At 41.0% G+C, this 18978-nt stretch overlaps 1 protein-coding gene across 3 annotated transcripts in view; it reads right to left on the bottom strand.

The window, feature by feature from the left end:
* The window catches only part of LOC121648904 (regulator of G-protein signaling 3-like), a 43672-nt gene extending 26090 nt beyond the window's left edge, over positions 1-17582 (bottom strand). Inside the window, exons 1-11 of one of the 3 annotated variants that reach the window (XM_041999358.1) lie at positions 17507-17582; positions 12561-12737; positions 12255-12474; positions 11975-12176; positions 11822-11872; positions 11629-11687; positions 11458-11552; positions 9655-9723; positions 9487-9547; positions 9202-9334; positions 954-1216 (exon numbers count right to left, since the gene is read on the bottom strand). In XM_041999358.1, coding sequence (XP_041855292.1) covers positions 954-1216; positions 9202-9334; positions 9487-9547; positions 9655-9723; positions 11458-11552; positions 11629-11687; positions 11822-11872; positions 11975-12176; positions 12255-12474; positions 12561-12737; positions 17507-17538 — 1362 coding nt within the window. In that variant the 5' untranslated portion in view covers positions 17539-17582. Of the gene's footprint in view, positions 1-953; positions 1217-9201; positions 9335-9486; positions 9548-9654; positions 9724-11457; positions 11553-11628; positions 11688-11821; positions 11873-11974; positions 12177-12254; positions 12475-12560; positions 12738-12785; positions 12794-17506 lie in introns of those variants that run through there. The other 2 variants (XM_041999360.1, XM_041999361.1) reach the window with 2 other exon arrangements.
* Positions 17583-18978: the final 1396 nt, after the last annotated feature.

Here is an 18978-nt window from a genome sequence, read left to right as displayed (position 1 = left end):
CAGGCCCGGTTGGTACCTGGGTACGGATCACAGCAGGCCTGGTTGGTACCTCAGTACGGATCACAGCAGGCCCGGTTGGTACCTCGGTATGGATGAAGATAGGTGGAGCAGCTTCACTCTATAATTCATCACATCTGAATGTTTGATGAGTCTGTACAGAAACAGTAACAGTTTCGGAGAAGCTGCAGCAAACACACTGATGACAAGTCTCAGAACCAGAAGCCGACCTGCAGGAAATGTTCTGTTGCCTTTTACTCCTTTCATCTCATCCTCAGCTTCATATGGTTCCGACCGATCTGATCCTGTTCATGCAAACACCACAGAGAGTACACACTTTTGGTTTTGATGAAGCAGAAAAAGACAACAAGCAAATGAAGAGGGAAGGATTCGGAGGAACTTTTCCTGGCCCGTCCAGTATGTTTTGTAACATGAAGTTCTGGTAGAAGTTCCTGTTTTCTGCTTCATCATTTTCTCACTTCTGCTGATTCACAGGCGCCTATGTCATCGATTAATTCTCTTTCATAGTTGAATCTTCTGTCAGAATCATGAGGATGTTGTTATTTTGTCAATCATCATCTGTGATCCGATTCTCTTCCCATCTATGTTTTACATGGAATGCTGTGATTCCCATTCTCTCTATTACATTATGTGGATATGTTCAAGGTCAAAAAGTCACTTTTCATTCTGAGGTGGGAAAAGATCAGTCCAAATCCAAATCAACACCAGTACTAGACAGTCTGAGTCTGAAATGAAGACCAAATCCCAATCCCTTAATTTTGCAGGAATAAGGCATCTCTCTTCCTGCAGGGATGAAGGAGTGGTTGAGATCTTTTGGTCCAGCTGGACCAAGAGCTCATGACCACGATTCCTATAGTCGTGTCTTTTCTCAAGGGAGTAAAGACACGACTCAGAATTTTTTTTTTACTCACCATCAGAATAATTTACATACTCACCATCAGCCTCTGTGTGCTGCCGCCCCGGTTCTCCTGGTTCAGGTTGTTGGCGTACAGCGTGGACATGTAGCTGCTGTAGCTAACGCTGGGCGAGCTGAGGCTGAGGGGCTGACTGGAGGCCGGGCCCTGTTGGGTCGACTCTTTGGGTCCACTTGAAGATGAGGTAGTGCAGTTGGGCTGGTTGGTTGTGCCAACTGTGCTGGTCCTGTTGGTGTGGCTCAGGTCAGCATCCGGAACTGAGTCCGGAGTCCTTCTGAGATCTGCTGCAAGCAGAAAACCACCATCATCATCATCATCATGACCTGCAGTATCGTCCCAAGACCAGGCTGTGTTCTTCCAGAACATCTCAACGTTCCTCAACCCAGATGGACCAAACAAAACAACACCAGAACCAGGATGATCTATGAGAAACTGCAACCTGACAGAAACGTTAATCGTCCATAAGTCTTGTCTGCCCTGAAGATTTGTTGGTCTTTGTGACTCAGGTTCTGCAGAACAGTTGGTCCAACAAACAGCAAAAACTATCAAAAAGCTCAGCGATGGAGACCAGAATCAGAGCCGATCTGGACTCACACCAGATGCATCAGAGGCTTCTACATGATGGTTCTGGTTCAGGCTGCAGGAACTTCACAAAAATCCAAACAGAGTTCATGTCACTGAGAAGTCCTGGACCCAGACGGGGAAGGTGTCCTGACTGTAGCCTCTCAGCAGCTCGTCTGATCTTCTTCTTCTGTGGTCCCGCTCTCTCTCCCTCTCTCGCTCTCTCTGCTCTCGGGGCAAACGAGTGTCAGATCTCAGTGTGATGTCAGAGAGAGAGAGAGGGGCGGTCGAGGGACATAGGCACAGAGGTATTGTGAGGGTCACATGGTTACCAGGCTGCTTCTTGTCACCATGGTAACCGTGTGGACCCCCAGAGGGAGAGTGAGGGAGCAGGAGTCATTCGCACTCGGGCTCGCTCGGCCCTTCTCCCCCACCCCTCTATAAATAGACGGATGTATGGATTCACACACATGCATCATCACACACCACCATCACATCTCAAGACCAGTTTACAGTCTTGATCCAAAGTTCTGATCCCAGGTCCTGATCCAAATGCTTTATCAGTCCAGTCCTTGTAACTGGGAATTTTCAGAGGACTGTGGGTTTTTGTGTTTTAAACATACATGTATGATATATATATATATTTGAAGTATAAAAAGGTCCCTAACTCAAGGGATGAGTCTGTGAACACATAATAGACACAAAAGGAGAGGAAACAGGGAGAAAAGGCACAAGACTGAAAATCAGTGGCAACAAGTCTGATAGAGCGATGGATCCTCCCCAGAGTCTGCACCTCCGCATTATCAAAGCAGTGGGATGATCTGGAAAGAAACCAGATCAAAAACCAATTCCTATTTTCATGCAGATAAATAGCTAAATGAGGCTGGATCAAGACTCATGGACATAACTGTAGATCTAGAAACAGAAAACTGAGAGGATCCGTGAGGAATCTGCAGGTCTTGATCACTCACCTTCAACTTCCAGCTGTTCAGTTCCACCAAAGTGTTGTTCTGCTTCCCTTTGCTGATGATTCATCTGACAAACACACAGTGTGCTGGCCTACTCACCCGGAACAACAGCTATCATCGCTGACATACTTTTCTGCCTCGCTGCTTTGTTCTTAGAGCAGAAATCTTATGGGCTGCCTCGTTGCTACATAATTAATGCTTTAAACACAGTTTCTCTCCATTTTATCCACCTCCAGTCTCCTTCCATGTAATCTGAACATATCATGTAAAATATAGCCTGAGTCCTGGTTGATCCTGAGGTGAACATGAAACCATCTGCTTGCTTGTGATTCTCTCTACACCCCCCCCCCCCCTTCTGTAGTCGGCCGGCTTCAACCAGATTTGTAGTTTCCTTTTTAGTTGCTGCTGCTGACTGCTCAGTTACCGGCACCGATTGTTGATCAAACGACCAACAAGTGATTTTATCAGAAAGTAAAACTACACCAAGAGCCAAATCATCTGCTACATTTCCACAGGTTTGCCAGATTGGAAATGTTAACACACTTACTTCCAACACTAAGAACAAACTATAATCTTGAACTGCAAAGTCGATGAAAGACAGCAGAGCTCCTGCAGCCACAGCAGGACAGACAGTTTACTGACAGATGTGTTAATAGCACTGCTTATCGGTCAGGAGGAAGATGATCTAACAGGTTTGTAGGACTTGGTCCCTACAGAAGGTAAACTGTCTTAAACCAGAAAACACATTCGAAGCCCAGACTATAGAAGAGACAAGTGGTTCTGAAAAGCAAAGCGGAGGAAGTCAAATGCTAAAAGGATTCTTGTGTTTTTTCTTGGTATTTAATCAGAATGAGATTTGATATTTGTTTGTTTTGCAGTTATACTGTTTTTTTTAAAAATGCTTTTAAATTTGACTTGAAGTGTTGACCATTTTCACTCATTCCTACAACTGCTCCATCCATCCCAAACACACCACCGATGCCCAGGTCACTGTGACCACCCCAGCCTGACCCAGACTGCAACAGGACACCACAGACATCTGTGATGTTCTGAATTTTACTAATCTCTTTCCTCACTGAAGCAGACTTTTCTTTATTGTGTGTAAAAGTTAGCTGAACTGTAAACAGAACACAGCAGTCTGGGTTTCTGTCAGCAGGTTCTTCTCAGTTTTCTCACTCTACATCTGAAGCAGAACCATTTTACTTTAGCCCACATGAGTCTGAATTATGTATAACAGAATCGGCTCACTGCCTGCTCCATTCATTAAGTCTTAAATTAAAAATATATAAATTTGTCTGCGCTTTATGAGCAGCTGAGGTTTGCTTCTTCTGGACAGGAACGTCTTGGGTTGGGTTACACCTACATCTTAAAACCTAAGGGGATGTAGACAGATATGACAAGCCAGCAGCAGCTTACAGCTCAGTAATCTGGATCATAAGATATAAAATATAAATATATTTATTTTATATTTTCATTTTTTATTCATTTCTTTATTTACTTTTGTTTATTAATATTTTGATTATTTGTCTTTGTTTTAAATGTGCTTTATAAATAAAGTGGATTGGATGGTTGTTTATATCTGCTAAGGTGCGCTGTTAGCCGCTAAAAGCCGTGGTTGTGCTGCACTCTCCCTTCTTGCCACGGATATTGGATACATGTCAATCAAAAGGACACGCCCCTAATTATGCCGAATTTCAAGATTAAATGACATCCAAACGGATGAGTTAGAAAAAATAATCCCCCCCCTCACAGTTGTCATGAAGGTAAACTTGACCTTTTAATCCTAAAATGGATTTTTGTCCAGGCTTTAAACATGTTTATTTCTGCTGTGAAGTTGGTCTTTTTTAACATGGGAACATGGGTCTATGGGAATTTGCTCTGTTTTGGAGACAGTCACTAGGGATTAGTAGAGCAGTGGCAGCAACGTCTGTACAGAGAAAGGTGTGGGTATGGAGTCGCACACATTTGCTAAAAAGTCAAGGAAGCGAGTGAGAGATGTCAGAATTTTCTTATTTTTGGGCCTCATACACAGGCTATGAGGACATATATGACTGTAGAAAACTTTTGGAAAGTGATTTTTGCATAATGTGGGACCTTAAGTCGAATTACTAAAATAAATTAAGTTTTGCATGATATTCTAATTTTTCTTTTAGCTTTACCTGTATGTGTGTTGTCTTTGAGACAATATATTGAAGGCACCTTACCCAACATTGCCTCTTGATGTACCTATGTTGTAAGGATGGGCATTTTAAGGGGTTTCTGGGCTTGAGTGGCCTTTATTTGACAGTAGCTCAATAGGAAAGGGGATCAGACAGAGCAGGGAATGACATGTAGCAAAGGAACCCAAGCCAGGACTCGAACCTGGGCTGACTGCACTGAGGAGCTGTAGCTGCTTGTCATTGTGATGGCCGCCTAGCCAACCACACACATCGAGCCCAAGCCTGCTAAGAGAGTCCCAGCTGAGGTGGATCTCCTTTGAGAGGCTGCAGCCTAATTGGACTCATCCATCTCACAACAAGATGGTGGGAGAGGGGTTAAGATTTTCTATTGTTTTGTATTACTTTGTTTATTCTTTATGTAGAATTATAATTATTTAGATTTCTGTTTCCCTAATGAGTTATGAGTCTAAATTGTTTGAGTTCTGTTGTGAATTAGTTAAATTTATTAAGTTAGTTGAAGATAGTTATGTTATGTATTTCCCTCTTGTGTCAAAATGGTCTGATCAGCCGGTGTATATAGTTTCCCCTGTGTTTCAGTCTGTTAGGTCAGTTAGTTTGTTAGTTTTCAGTTCCTTATGTTAATGTTCTGCTTATTTGACCTCTTTTATGGGCCCAGAACTTTTGCTTAGGAATTTTTTTTTTCTTTTTTGGGACATTAAATGTCAAAGACGTCTTGTTAAAAAACCTCCTGTGTTCTCTTCATCCTTGGCCTCGGCCCCTCACAGTCATCATTAACAAAATGAAAAATACTTTATCCTCAGAGGGAAATTGTAAAATGCAAATTGTATAATGCGTGCCTCCTACCAACACAAGATCATTTTCTTGAACATTTTTGTGACCCTAGTGGCTTTTATTGTCCAGTAAGTAGACAGAAAAGAGACCAAAGAGAGAGAGAGATGGTAACATGTCACAAAGGGCCCAGGCTGGGACGTAAACCTGGGCCAGTTGTATCAACAAGCTGTTGCCTGTGAGGCAGTCCTGTCCGATGATCTGAACACCCACACAAATATTTAGTCATCTTTCCATTTAACATTTTTGTGTTGCTTTAGGGAGTCTTTGTCATGCTGGTAGAACCATGTTAAGCTAACTTTATCCTGCATGAATTTAAATTTGTTGTCCAGTCAGAGGACACCATAATCACGGCATATTTAAAGATATAAATATTGTAGCATTCTGAATGGTAAAGCATGATTCAGTGTTGTTGACGATTTATTAACACGAACACACAAACTGCTGTTGGCCGTAACCACGCCATAAAAAAAGCTCCAATAACAGATTCAACATCATCCATACTAACACTCTTCATCCTCTTTCCACATACACAAATAGGAAAACCAGGACAGAAACACCTTCTTATTTTCCAGCTAATTAAAGATCTTAAATGAGATGCATCAGTGTTCACTTTGACAGGTTTGTGATTTCTGAGCTTCTGACAATTTCAGTGACACTCTGTAAATGTTAGAAGGGTTCTAGTTTATTATGGTGGTGTTAAATTTGAATAATTTCATTTATTTAATGTTTGGTAGTAATCTTGATCCAACAGTATTTTTGTTCTTTTATTAAGATTTTACTTTCTCATTTTACAGTGAAACTGGAACACTACTGAGATGTAGTGTTCCAGTTAAATTAAACCTTGTTTAATGTTCTCAGATTAAACTGTCTCAAACAATGTCCTTGTTCGTTGTGCATATGGACAGTTTTTACTTATTAATCTGGCTTTTGACTGTTATTGCCTATGTTACAATTTTTCCTGAGACAGTTTCTCTTCACAAATTTTAGAATCAAATCTTTAATTTAGCGTACAGTTTGATATACAGAGGCATTGTAATCAGGCCAGTTTTAATCAAAATCACAAGTTTATCTAGAAAATTAAACAGTAACATCACAGAATGCATAATTATATTTTCTAACTGCTATTAAATATGGGTTTAATGTGACTTAATGTGATAACAACAATAGTGGCATCAAGTTATCAAACTCCCATTTTAAGGGTTCCATCCATCAATTTTCTGTACCACTTATTCCAATTCAGGGTCGGGGCTGCTGGAGACTGGAAGCAGGGTAAATCCTGTGTTACATCTGGCTTTATTGATCAAAATAGACCTCATGACAGCTGGGGAGGGAAGTCATAGGGTGTATGTGTAATTCTGTAAATGACTGATGGTAAAACGTAATTGTCAGACACGTTGCAATTTCAGCCTTTTTCAGACATGATAGAAGTAAAACTGGATGTATTAATCATTGACGGATGTTCCGCCATTATTGATCATTAGCTTTCCTTCATTGCTGGCTGGACTGTACAGAGGTAGCCCAGTACAGAACAGTTTTGTACTGGGATGCCCCTTTTACCGACCAGTTGAAGTGTTAAAAGGGTTCCCCTCCCCCACTGCCCCACACCCCGCCCAAGCACTAACAGCCCTGCAGAGCTCCTTCAGATACAGACTGCTGCACCCAAAGCGTAGAAACCACCACTGCTCCTAGTAGACCACAAACACACAATTTAAGCTAATATAATATATTAAAGTACAGACTTTTTTCATTTTATTGTTTTGTAAATAATATTTCTTATATATTAACAACAAGTAGGTTACTGAGAGTGGACGTGTGGACTTCGCATGTTCTCCACGTGTATGCGTGGGTTCTTTCCCAGCTTCCTCCACATCCATAGACATACATGTTAGGCTGATCTGAGTCTCTGTGTTGGCTCCTTGATGTACTAGGAACAGCTCCAGCCCCCTCGCAACCCTGCACTTGAATAATCAGCAATCTCAAGAAAATTAGATAATGGTATAAATTATCCCATTATCAATTTTAAAAAATTTTTTTTAATGCAGGCCCTTCCTACGAACTAGCTAAACCAATGGCTTAGTCGTGCACACCCTAGTACAAATCCACAGCATTGCTGTATGAATGTGTGTGATTGGGTGAATGTGGCATGCAGTGTTGAAGCCCTTTGACTGGTCAAATAAGACTAGAAAAGAGCCATAAAATACATTCCATTTTCACAAAGCAATCATTTAAAAATATGCCATCATGATCTCAGTGTTTTGAAGGTTAGACTGAAACGTATTCATATGGATGAATGTTTAGATTCTCCACTTTGTGGTGAAACTGGGCTGGTCCTTTAAAACCTCTGGTTCTAATAGACTCCTGGTCAAATTACGTCCATTGTTCATCATTTTTACAATAAGGAGGCTGCTTTCCTTCAGATCAGCTGACCCGATGACACATCTGTCCTGACAGAGTAAACATCATCTCTGAGCTGGATAGCCTGGAGCGCTTTCTCTTCATTTCCTTCTTTTGCTACTTTGACCTTCTCTCTTGACTTTTGTGTTTTCAGTTTATTTGTGGGAAAATCTGTGGTTCTGCTCTTGGTTTTACGTTATGTGTTTATTTATATTGTTTGTGTCTCACATTTGATTTTTCTTGGTCACCACACATCTGTTCTGCTTCAGTGACCACTTCCTCAGCATGGATACTTCCAGGTTTCCTATCAGATCCTCATCATTAATGTTGGATTTATGTTTACTGTGCCACAGCAGTGCTTTTGGTTTGGTTATTCTAATATGTCTTTTTTTATGACCCATTTAGATGTGAGAGCTTACATTTTGACTAGGGATGTTACGATTCCGTTTTTTTCTGTCCGATACCGATTCCGACACCTGGGATTTAGAAATCTGCTGATACAGAGTACTGATCCAATACCTGTGTTATTTTATTAAGAGGTCTGTTAATTTGATCATTTAAATAAATCATATTCATTATAGGCTTAATGTAGAATATAGCTGTTACTGTCATTCAATGGCCTGACATAGGTGAAAGTATGAAACATCAATTAATACATGAAAACAATTATTGCCACAGAACTTTTTTTATTTATAATAAATCTTGAAATTATACTTGCAGTCAACGTTTTCTCCAACGGACAAGAGATGGTCATCCAGCACAATAACTTCTAAAACTTTTTCATCATCAATCGTCTTGGAAGATTGAATAACTTATGTCTGAGTGTGGTGGTGTTGGGCAGGAAAAAAATATTATGATTCCGTAATATTAGAATATTAAAATCAGCTCAACTCTAATTTTGACCAGTCAGCACAAGTCTGAATAATTAGTCTGATTAATCTGACGTTTTATCTCTCTGACACAGCTGTGATGTTTTCATCTGTCCAACCTCTTCATCACATCCAGAGAAATTACTGAGTGTTTTCCTACCTACCTACCTACCTACCTACCTACCGTACTTTTCTTTTTTTTATCTGAAGGCTTCCTGTTCTTTGGACCACAGACCTGATTGTACACAGACCAGCTCAGACCAGATGGACCACATACTTGATGGACCTGCTAAACCACATAACCAGTGGACACCAGGGTAGAGCCACAGACCCAGTGGTCTTTCTTCCGTTTTGGTTCTGAATTCACATCTGAGATTCCAAACTCTGATCAATCAATCAACTTTGAGCATGGTCACATGAACAAGCAACAGCCAACCACAATGCAGCTTCATCCAGACAGCCTCACCTCCAGATGCTTCCCCCTTCTCCCCCATCTCTCCCTCAGGGCTCCTTATTGGTCTGCTCTGTGGTGATGTCACTCTCAGGTGTTTGCTCTGCCCAAACTCCTCCCCCAGGAGATAGAACCAACCAGTCATCAGCTGCCAATAAAAATGGATTATTAATGAGTTATTAAGTCAGGTGCACTTGAAATGATTTATACTAAGATAAACTAATTTTATTCAATATGAACTACATGAATATCAACAATCCTACAGCCAATCAGAGTGCAGCATCCTCTACTGTAACCCACCTTTGAGGATGACATGAGAGAGCCAATCCCAAAACTCATACAGCCAATCAGCTGACTGCGCCTGAGGAGACAAGACACACACGTGTTAAATGTCAGGTGTGAAATAAGAAATCTAAGAGGCCTCTCTGGACAGAACAGGTGTGGGTTCAGAGCGATGTCATCACTGACCGGATTTCAGGTAAACGTCTCACCACCGAGATCATCACTCTGCTTGGGAGTAGGCTCTTCCTGATGCACCTGAGACACACACACACACACACCACTGGTCAGATCTGGAACCAGCTGTCAACCCATACTGCCCTCCAGTGGCACATTTCTGTAACCACACACACATCTGACGCAGTCCTCACTTCCTTATCACTGACTCTTTGGTCATTTTTAAAAGTGGTCTGGATAAGAAGTTGTCCAGCTTCATGACTAATTCGGCATCTATCTTTAATCCTACCTGTCTCTGAGCTCTCTCCAGCCAGTAAAAGACAGTCTTACCTAGACTCTAGTCTTATCTCTTGCTCTCTTTTTCCTCTCTTTCTCCGATAATGTCTTTTTGTGTTTCCTACTGAATCAGCCATGGTGTGCATGCAAAACGGCCAATGTGTTTATATCCACTTGCTAGCATACGACATGATGTGTAAAGCGAAACTCGGCTGCAACTTCATGCAGTGTCCCTGAAGAAAAAGTTTTGAAGTACTTTCTCAGACTCAGGACATTGCTGGGCATTGACGGCTCCAGAAATGAATGTAATAGATTTTCACTGTGCTGTCAAATGAACCCGGACTTCGAGTTTTAGGGCTGGAAAGTTACGTAGTGCATCTTTAACTTTAATGAGTGAACTGTGTAAACTAAACATGTTTAGTTGGCTTCAGACTTAGCATAAATTTAAGTTTTCCTACAGAATACACAGAGAAAGAATATAATCAGTTTCCATGTGATGTCTAAAAAGGTGTGTTGTCACCATATATGGCTAAAAGAGGTGCTTCTGAATGTAAAAGACCACTAATGAGGATGAGCAGGTGATGCAGAACATGTGGGATTAATCAACAGCTGATTCCTCCGCATGTTTAATAAATACAAACTTTTTGTATTCGTGAATATTTTAAATAGTCTTTAAAAAGATAGATATCCTGCCTCCTGCTGTGTAGCCAGTTGGCATAGCAATCACCCCCCTTAGATGTCGTCTGTGGGCAGAGCACTATGACTCAGATCTTGAGAGTTCACTGGGTTTTCAAGTGGGCACCCCCAGCTTTACTGGTGTTTCATTAACTGGCCCACAACACTACAATGGAGCTTGACAGCAGAACAGCGTCTTGGAACTGCCCCCTTGCCCTTCCCCATTCAACTCTGACCCCCTTCTAGTCTGCCAGCCTGCTTACACCACTGCTTTCCTCTTTAGCCACTGGATGCCATCTCAGCCCGATGTCATTCACCAGGTTCTTACGGGTTTCCCCTTCTGACCCCAAGCAGCCCCAGTGCTCTCCAGGGTAACTGTCCAGGAAACCCCCTGCTGCCCACCTCCGCTGTTAGAGTCCAGGCTCTCCACCCCCTCCAATGACTCTCAACGACGAGGGACTGATATTTCCCCAGCTTACGCGCCTGTGCCTCCTTCATCCTCTCCTTCCAGGGTGCCGTTAGCTCTATTCAGGCCACCTACTTTTTTGACTGGGACCAGGACCAGGATGTCTAGTTGGAGGCTGGTGATGCAGCAAATTCAATTCGTAGGATGAAACTTAAAACAGTTTCTAGTACCGGTTGATAAAAGAGGGATGGATAAAGAGAGGTTTTTCTAGAACCACAATAGGGAATGAGACTGGATCAAGGCTGTTGGACAGAAATCTATGTCTGCGATCAGGTCTATATATTCTTCAGAGGTCCAGAGACCACCTTGGCAAGCACCCTCAGACCACATCTTTTGTTTTTGGCTCAGACTGACACAGACATCTTTGTGATGGACTCAGAGGAGAACATGAGACTCACATCTTGAAGCTTTGGTTGTATTCTGGGTTCTTGTTGTTTGGCACCAACTGAGTTTTCATCCTTACATCACGATGGAGGTCAGAGGTCACAGTCAGCTGTGAACACACACACCCACACACTGAAATCAGGAACTGAACCATGTACCTATTGATCACATATTAGTATCCTCACCTTCACATACGAGTCACATGACCTGCAGGACTTTCCCATCAGCCTTCGGGCCTCGTGGACTGCAGAGACAGAGAACAGGAAGATTAACACTGATCAGAACTGATTAACGATCAATTAGACACTCCTTCAAATACATTCTGTGGTTATTGAAGTGTATTTTAAGCCTCCTCTGATTGGCTTCTGGATCACTCACTGTGAATGACGAGCTGTCCCCCCTCTGGAGTGATTGACAGCCGAAGCTGACCTATAGGAAACCAGGGTGACATTAGAGACTGCTGATTTAGGCAATCGGAGACTTTACGTCATTGATGATTGCTTGATTGATTCACTAAACAATCGAACATACCTCTGCCTCTGAATGCAGACGGGTGGATCTTCCTCCTTCTCTTGGTCCTGATCTCAGTTCTGCCCCCCAGAGAACTGGACCTGATCCTTGGTGGTGCCCCATCTCCTCTGCATGATCCTGGACCCCAAAGTCTGTCAGACCTTTTTTTGGTGGTTCTAGTCCCTGAGAAGTCATCAGAGACCGCTGTGGATCTGGACCTGACCTGGGACCAAGACAGACAGATCAGAGAGAAGTTCTGGTCCAGGATTAGAGTCCTGCTCAGAGAGTCTCTTTAACTAACCCCTGACATGGTTGTGGTTGGTTTGCTCTGGTCCAGATGTGTCTCAGTGGGTGCTGGGTCAGTGTAATCTAAAACCTGGACTGAGGTCTGGATCGTGGTCTTTTTGATTAGAGCCACTCTGACCTCCGGTCTGCAGGACTGGATCTCATATGCAGGTCTGAATGCAGTTCCAGGTGAAAGCCCAGCTGTGGATCTGGTCCTGGTTCTGGTCTTTGAAACCCTGTGGAGTGTCAGAGACCATCAGACTCTGGCATCAGTCTGGACCTGTAGTTACTGATCAGTGATTGAGAGCTGTAGCCTCACTACCTCTGGTCTTCGTTTCGGCTCTGGGTTCTTCTGGTCCTGTGCAGATGTTCTCCTGGATCTCTGTTCTCCTTTCCAGTTCTTTCTTGCCTCTTCAACTTCATCTCCTCCTCCTGCTCTTTGTACCTCCTCTTACAGCCTGAAATCTGGTTCAGGTGGAGAGCAGCTCCGTCACAGAGCCTATGACAAACAGAACCAGAAGGGGAAGTAGCTGAACCACATTTTAACCTAAAATAACTTTACTTAGCTTAATGGTATTAAATATGCATCCTTCAGATGAAGTAAGCAGATATTTCCCATAATGCACTGTGTTAGGTTCAAATCAGTGTTCTGCTCCAGATGTTAAGGGTTTCTTTCCTCCATTGAAACATCAAGACTCCTGGAGGTCCTGGACTGACTGAGAATCTGACTGGACCAAAATGGACTTTCTTATTGTTTGTTTGACCTCGGATCAAAGTGAACATTTCTAGTTTAATTCCTAACTTCTCGATAAGCTTTACACCTATTATAATTACTGATACAGTGCACTTATTTCAGACAGAGGGAGAACGGTGAGCTGTGATAAGTGTCTTCTTATTGGTTACAATTCATGAAGGTGTGTAAAGTAGGCAGGGCAAATGGTGATGGTGACTGGTGAGCTTGCACCTTCAGTCTAGAAGTTACAGCAGCATATGAACAAAAAGAACAATTTATCATACATGCTGATTTGGATCAGCACGTCTACTTAAATGTGAGGGCTGCTCCATTATGGAAAAAAAAATCATAATCACAATAATTATTGGTCAGTGTTGAAATCATGATTTAATACGATCACTCATTGTGCTGAGGCAGGACATTCACCCAGGACATTACCCAAACCAGGACTCTTCCTGCTATATGCCCTACTTACACGTAGGGATGTTCAACCTGTGGGGGAAATTCACAGAAAATGTACAAAAATACTATGATAATGTTATATCATGAGTGTAGAACATTTAAGTAGAATCATGCTTGGGGCCCTGGGCCCTGTCCTCTGTCCATCTCTGGGGGTCCGGAGCTTGGCATCCTGGGGCCAGTCTTCTGTGGCCGCGGGGCTCTCTGACTGGTGCCTTTATCTATCGCCATCTGGGCGGATGTGTAGTGATCGTGGGCGGTCTGGGTGGGATAAGTGGTCTTGGGTGGCGGCTGTTCTTCTGGGTTCTGGGGCCCCCTAGCCTAGCTCTGATCTTTGTGGTGGCCCGGTCACATTTGTACAAACACTGATCACTACTCATTCCTCTTATGTACTAACCTGCATGCTAAGACAGTCACTGTGTCTTCTTTTGTGTTTAATCACCAACAACTACAGTTATTTTCATGTTTTTGTTGTGATTAATGATTTTTTTCTGCAGCGTGTCTGTCTTTTTGTAGGTGCTTCTGATGATTGTCAGGTTTGTTTTGTTTTTTTTCACTCTGACACACAAACAGCCAAATACCCCTAACTGTTTTTGAGAAGTTTACACTGTAAACCAGGACAGGATCAGCCGGTGACAACTTCACACACACAAAGTTCATTTTCAGTCTGCTGAACCTAGCCCAGCCCAGCCCAGCCTTGCCCAGCTCAGCCCAAGAGACACACTAGTGCAGCGTCCCATTTCAGGGTCTATGCACTTTGAAGTGCAGGTTCATCGGCCACATATGTCACAGTGTGCCAAGCACTATCCAATTTGGAAGACACCTCCGAATCCACCCTACAAACCCACACTTAATTTCCTGTAGCGAATGCTACTGTTGGTACATCCTTCTCGGCCTCTTTTCTCCCAGAATTCATTGCACACAAGATGATGGCGAATGAGCATCCAAGCTTCAAAGAGTTTCCATTTACCTCACTTTAGTAGAAATGTGAACCTCAGTTTTTTTGTTTTGTTCTTTGTTTTTTTTTTTACATTATTACTCAATCAGTATTTACGTTCACTAAAATGTCCTATAAAATGCAAACTTTGTAGTTTTCAGAGGTTTAAGTGATTCAACATCCTACATTCCTGCTAAGGGAAGTTCTCGTCAGCTAGGCAGGCTTTCATGAACAGTAAGGTCACAGAATACGTAGGACACTCCGTAGACTACATAGTCCGTGCACTCCGAAGTGTGTAGACCCTGAACTGGGACACAGGTATTAACTGTAGGCAGATGAAGGTCTTATGTAGACAGAGCACACTGGGCCCAGGTGTAACTAATGCACTTGCAAAACAAATTAAACACAATTGGTGGTGCCTTCACACACCTTATTACTTTTTTTTTAGCTGCATATTTGCACAGTATGAGTTCTATGTATTTTTTTTTACCATCAATTTACATCGTTATACTGTTTGGTAAATCTACTCATTACATGCAACCATTTAACATTACAGATTATATCATTTCTCAGTTCCTCACTTTACATTTATCATTCTGTATATTCTGTATTAACAGGTGAAGATGTGAGAAGTTTGGTAAAATACCACCTGAGGTAGAAAACATCTGCTGCAAAGATCTAGAAAGGAAATTATTCTTATAAACTCCCTCATGGTTAACTGAGGCTGAGGTGCTTTTCTTTGTATACAATGTGATAAGTCTGTGGAGAGTTGGTAAATGCAAACTTTGTGAAATTAAATAGTTTTACAGTTCAGTCCTCCGGCACTCAGCAGTAGATCTTTTCAGTGTAGAAAGCTTCACCTAAAATGGTAATTGTGGCTCTAGCTGGGATGCACAGCTAGGAAAACTTGACTCTACAAGGAAATTCAGGAACTATGAGCTTCAGGTTGCTGAAAAAAAGTGTGTGTAATAGTTTGAGACTCCTGAATAAATCCAGTTCCTACTGCATAAAAATACTAAAACATGTGCTTACCTCTGGTTTTATCTTTGGGGGATGTTTATAGGTGATAAACTTTGCAGATTAATAAAAAATAAAATAACATAAAGAACATAAGATGAAAAACAGAAGGATGTTTTCAAAATTAGGTAAATCAGCAAAACTAAAGTTTAATATTCCTCCCGTTTTATTATCTGGCTGTCATGTTAACCAGTTATTTTAACTTCCTGAGATGCAGTTTTTGGCTTGATTTGGTGTTTTGTTTTCTTTAATGTCTCCTCTGTTTTCCTTTCTTTTTGTTTTGTTTATTGTTGTGATTTTTGTTGCCGTTTTTCTGTGTTGCTGCATTTTTGGTGCTATGTTGTTTTTTAAGTTGTGTTTTGGAGTTTCCTGTTGTGCTGTTATGTGTCTTGTTGTGTCATTTGTTGTTTGGTTGTTGTTTTCTGTTACATTGTTTAGCTTCCTGTTGTAATCTTTTATAGTAGTAGTAGTAGTAACCTTTATTTACAACCAGGCAAATCAGTTACAAACCTGTTCTCATTAACATTTGTGTCTTGTTGCATCTCCTGTTTAATTTTGTTTCCTGTTTTTTTGTTTTGTTTCCTGTTTTTTTGTTTGTTTCCTGTTGTATTGTGTTGTTGCATTTCCTGTTGTTGTTAGCACAGTTTACTCAAACATGCTTCTTTCCCTTTAACTTCTTGTATGAGGTCGAAATACTTGTCTCATAATGTTTTTTCTTCATTAAATATTTGTTTGTTAAAGATTTGTTTGTTTTTGTTACTGTGAGTCACATAACGCCATCACACAGATGTTACTGCAAACACTCAACTGATTCAGTGTTTGGCTCAAATTTATGATGACAACTTGGTGTTTTTTTTTTTTCTTTTTTTCTTATTTGAAGTTCAGTTGTGTTTCCTCACATCTCAGCCACTGAACAGGACAGTGAACACATCACGTCCTTTGAATGGGACGTGGCGGTCCACCTGCAGCGAAGGCGGTCAGCTAAGTTCAAACCAGAAGAAACAAACAAGTCAAGACAGAAAAGAAGCTCGTCACTCTGATTAACACTAACGAGGAGGATTAACAGATTAACACACACACACACACACACACACACACACACACACACACACACACACACACACACACACACACACACACACACACACACACACAATGACACACTGACACTGACTTGTGGTTGATTTTGCAGGTTTCGGGTCAACACCACTTATACTTCTGGTGTCCCAGATGAGAAAAAACTGAAAGCAGCTCCAGATCCAAACCATCCTGTTAAGTTTGATAAATCATGAATTGATCGATTACCTTAATGTTCAGTTAGTGAAGGAATCAGAATCAGTCATAATAAATTCTACATTATTGATCCGAGCATCACACTTCCAAACATGCACTGCCACAACAAAATTCTTTGTTCATTGATGAGACAATCTAAATGGAAACTGATTGGAGATCAATCCTTCTATCATTTAAATAACATGTGATTGTGTTTTGACAGGAACAGATCAATCAGCTCCATCAGGTTCGAAATCCGGAGTCAGACTGCAGAACTACTGGAACTGATCCAAGAACTGAACTCAAACCGAGGCAAAAAGAAGGAGCAGAACCACAAAAGTCCTGTCGGAGCTGACATTAAATTGTTTGGAATTGGAGGGAATTCCTATAAAACTAACTGAAGAGAGATTTAAAGCAGATATTAGTTATTTAATGTTGGAGGTAAATGATGTGCTGCTGTGTCCCAGTTCTAATAAAAAGATTTAGAAAATTACGTCTGTTGTTGAACGGTGATTTTTATTGACACTAATCTGAAATGTTTAAATATCTGTTTCTTATTTTTCTTTTCATGCACAATGTTTGCTTTGAGAATTACAAAATAATCTCATTATATCTAATTATCTGGAAAATTTGTCACTAATGATTTTTTTACTTTTTGTCCAGAAGTTCTAACATGAAACTTTCAATGCTGACAGTCTGCAGTCTGAATAATTGTCTTAGTTTGTAGCTGAACCAAAAAACACAGAATAAAAATGTGCATTTTCTGAGAAGAATTTAGTTTGGGAACCTCTGAGTTTTTACTGACCTTCAATTCAAACCTCTTAAACTTGTTTGTCAGATATAGTCTCACCTTTTTCTGCTGCAGCGAGACGTTGCCTCCATCACTGTCGTGTCCACCAGCTAACCAGCAGTCCAACGGCTCCTCTGTCTCTGCTTCTGCAGATTTTCTGTCTTCAGGAGAAAAAAGAAAAAAATTCAAACCAGCTGCAGTTTTCCAACCCGTCAGCTCATGTTAAACACACACAGCTGCTTCCTGTGTGCACTGTCAAAATACTACATTCTTATCATGAACAAAACAAAAAATAAGGAAATTAATGTCTGGTTGCTTTTTTCTTTCAATCATTCAATCCAATAAACGACCCAAAGAAGAGTCATCAGCAGAATAAGATGTTCTGCAGATGTTTTTATGTGTGCGGTCCACATACTCAACTCTGCTGCTCATCCCACAAATTCCTTTTCCTTAATGTATCACCATTTAAAAGAGACATAAACATGTTTTCTTACAAAGTTACAACAAAGAAATTATTCACAAAACGTTAATTTCCTTACTTTTTGTGTTAACTTTTGTTTGATTTGTTAGTTTCTGTTGAAACTTTGAAAGTATGTTTATGCTGCCTTCAAACAGATAGACTGAAGTAGAGAAGGTAACTCTTAAAATCTGAACTCCTTCCTGTTGCTGTGGGGGTTTTCTCCACATGGACATAGTGATGTAGTGCTGCTTAGCCTTCGTCTGAATCCATGGGGGGATAACAAGGACTGTTTTAATTTCACTGATATGGTCTAATCTGCATGTGAAAAAGGTAGGTTCCACTTTCTCTGTGTGGTGAGTGGATCATGATTATTATCATCATCATGAATAAAAAATCACAGCTTCAGATCAAAATCATTATTGATTGTAATTTCACTGTAGAAGCTGTTTCCTGGATGAATGGTGTGAAATTCAGTGTGTTTGACTCAGGTCACTTCCTGCTGCTACACACACACACACACACACAGGAAGTCCACATGTGTTAGTAATTAACAGGACGGGGGAGGTGCATTTCCATAGCAACAGACCAAACTCCAGTCAGAAATCTTAGAATTTAAGACTCTGACCTGTTTGTTGTTTAGAATGGATGTTCAACTAATGGCTGAGAATAACACACACACACACACACACACACACACACACACACACACACACACACACACACACACACACACACACACACGTAGATCTACAACATGTTAAATGGCTCCATTCTTTCATCCCCTCAAAGAAAATAAAAACTGTAGACAGTTATTAAACCATCCTGGTCCTGGTCCTGACATGGTTGACCAAAAGTGCTTTAGAAATTAATATATATATATATATATAATTAAACATAAAAGCAAACAAGTACAAAAAAGTTATAACAAAGAAGCTTGACAATATATATATATATATATATATATATATATATATAAACATATATACATAAACCTAATGGCACTCAAACTGAATAAAAATCAAAATCCAAGATAAAAAAGTTAGTTTTCAGACAGGATGTGAAAAGACTCCTG

This window comes from Melanotaenia boesemani, chromosome 11, assembly GCF_017639745.1.
Source record: "Melanotaenia boesemani isolate fMelBoe1 chromosome 11, fMelBoe1.pri, whole genome shotgun sequence".
In the NCBI taxonomy this organism is placed as follows: Eukaryota; Metazoa; Chordata; class Actinopteri; order Atheriniformes; family Melanotaeniidae; genus Melanotaenia; species Melanotaenia boesemani.
Note: the sequence above shows the minus strand (reverse complement) of the source record. Positions and strands in the feature narration are given on the sequence as shown.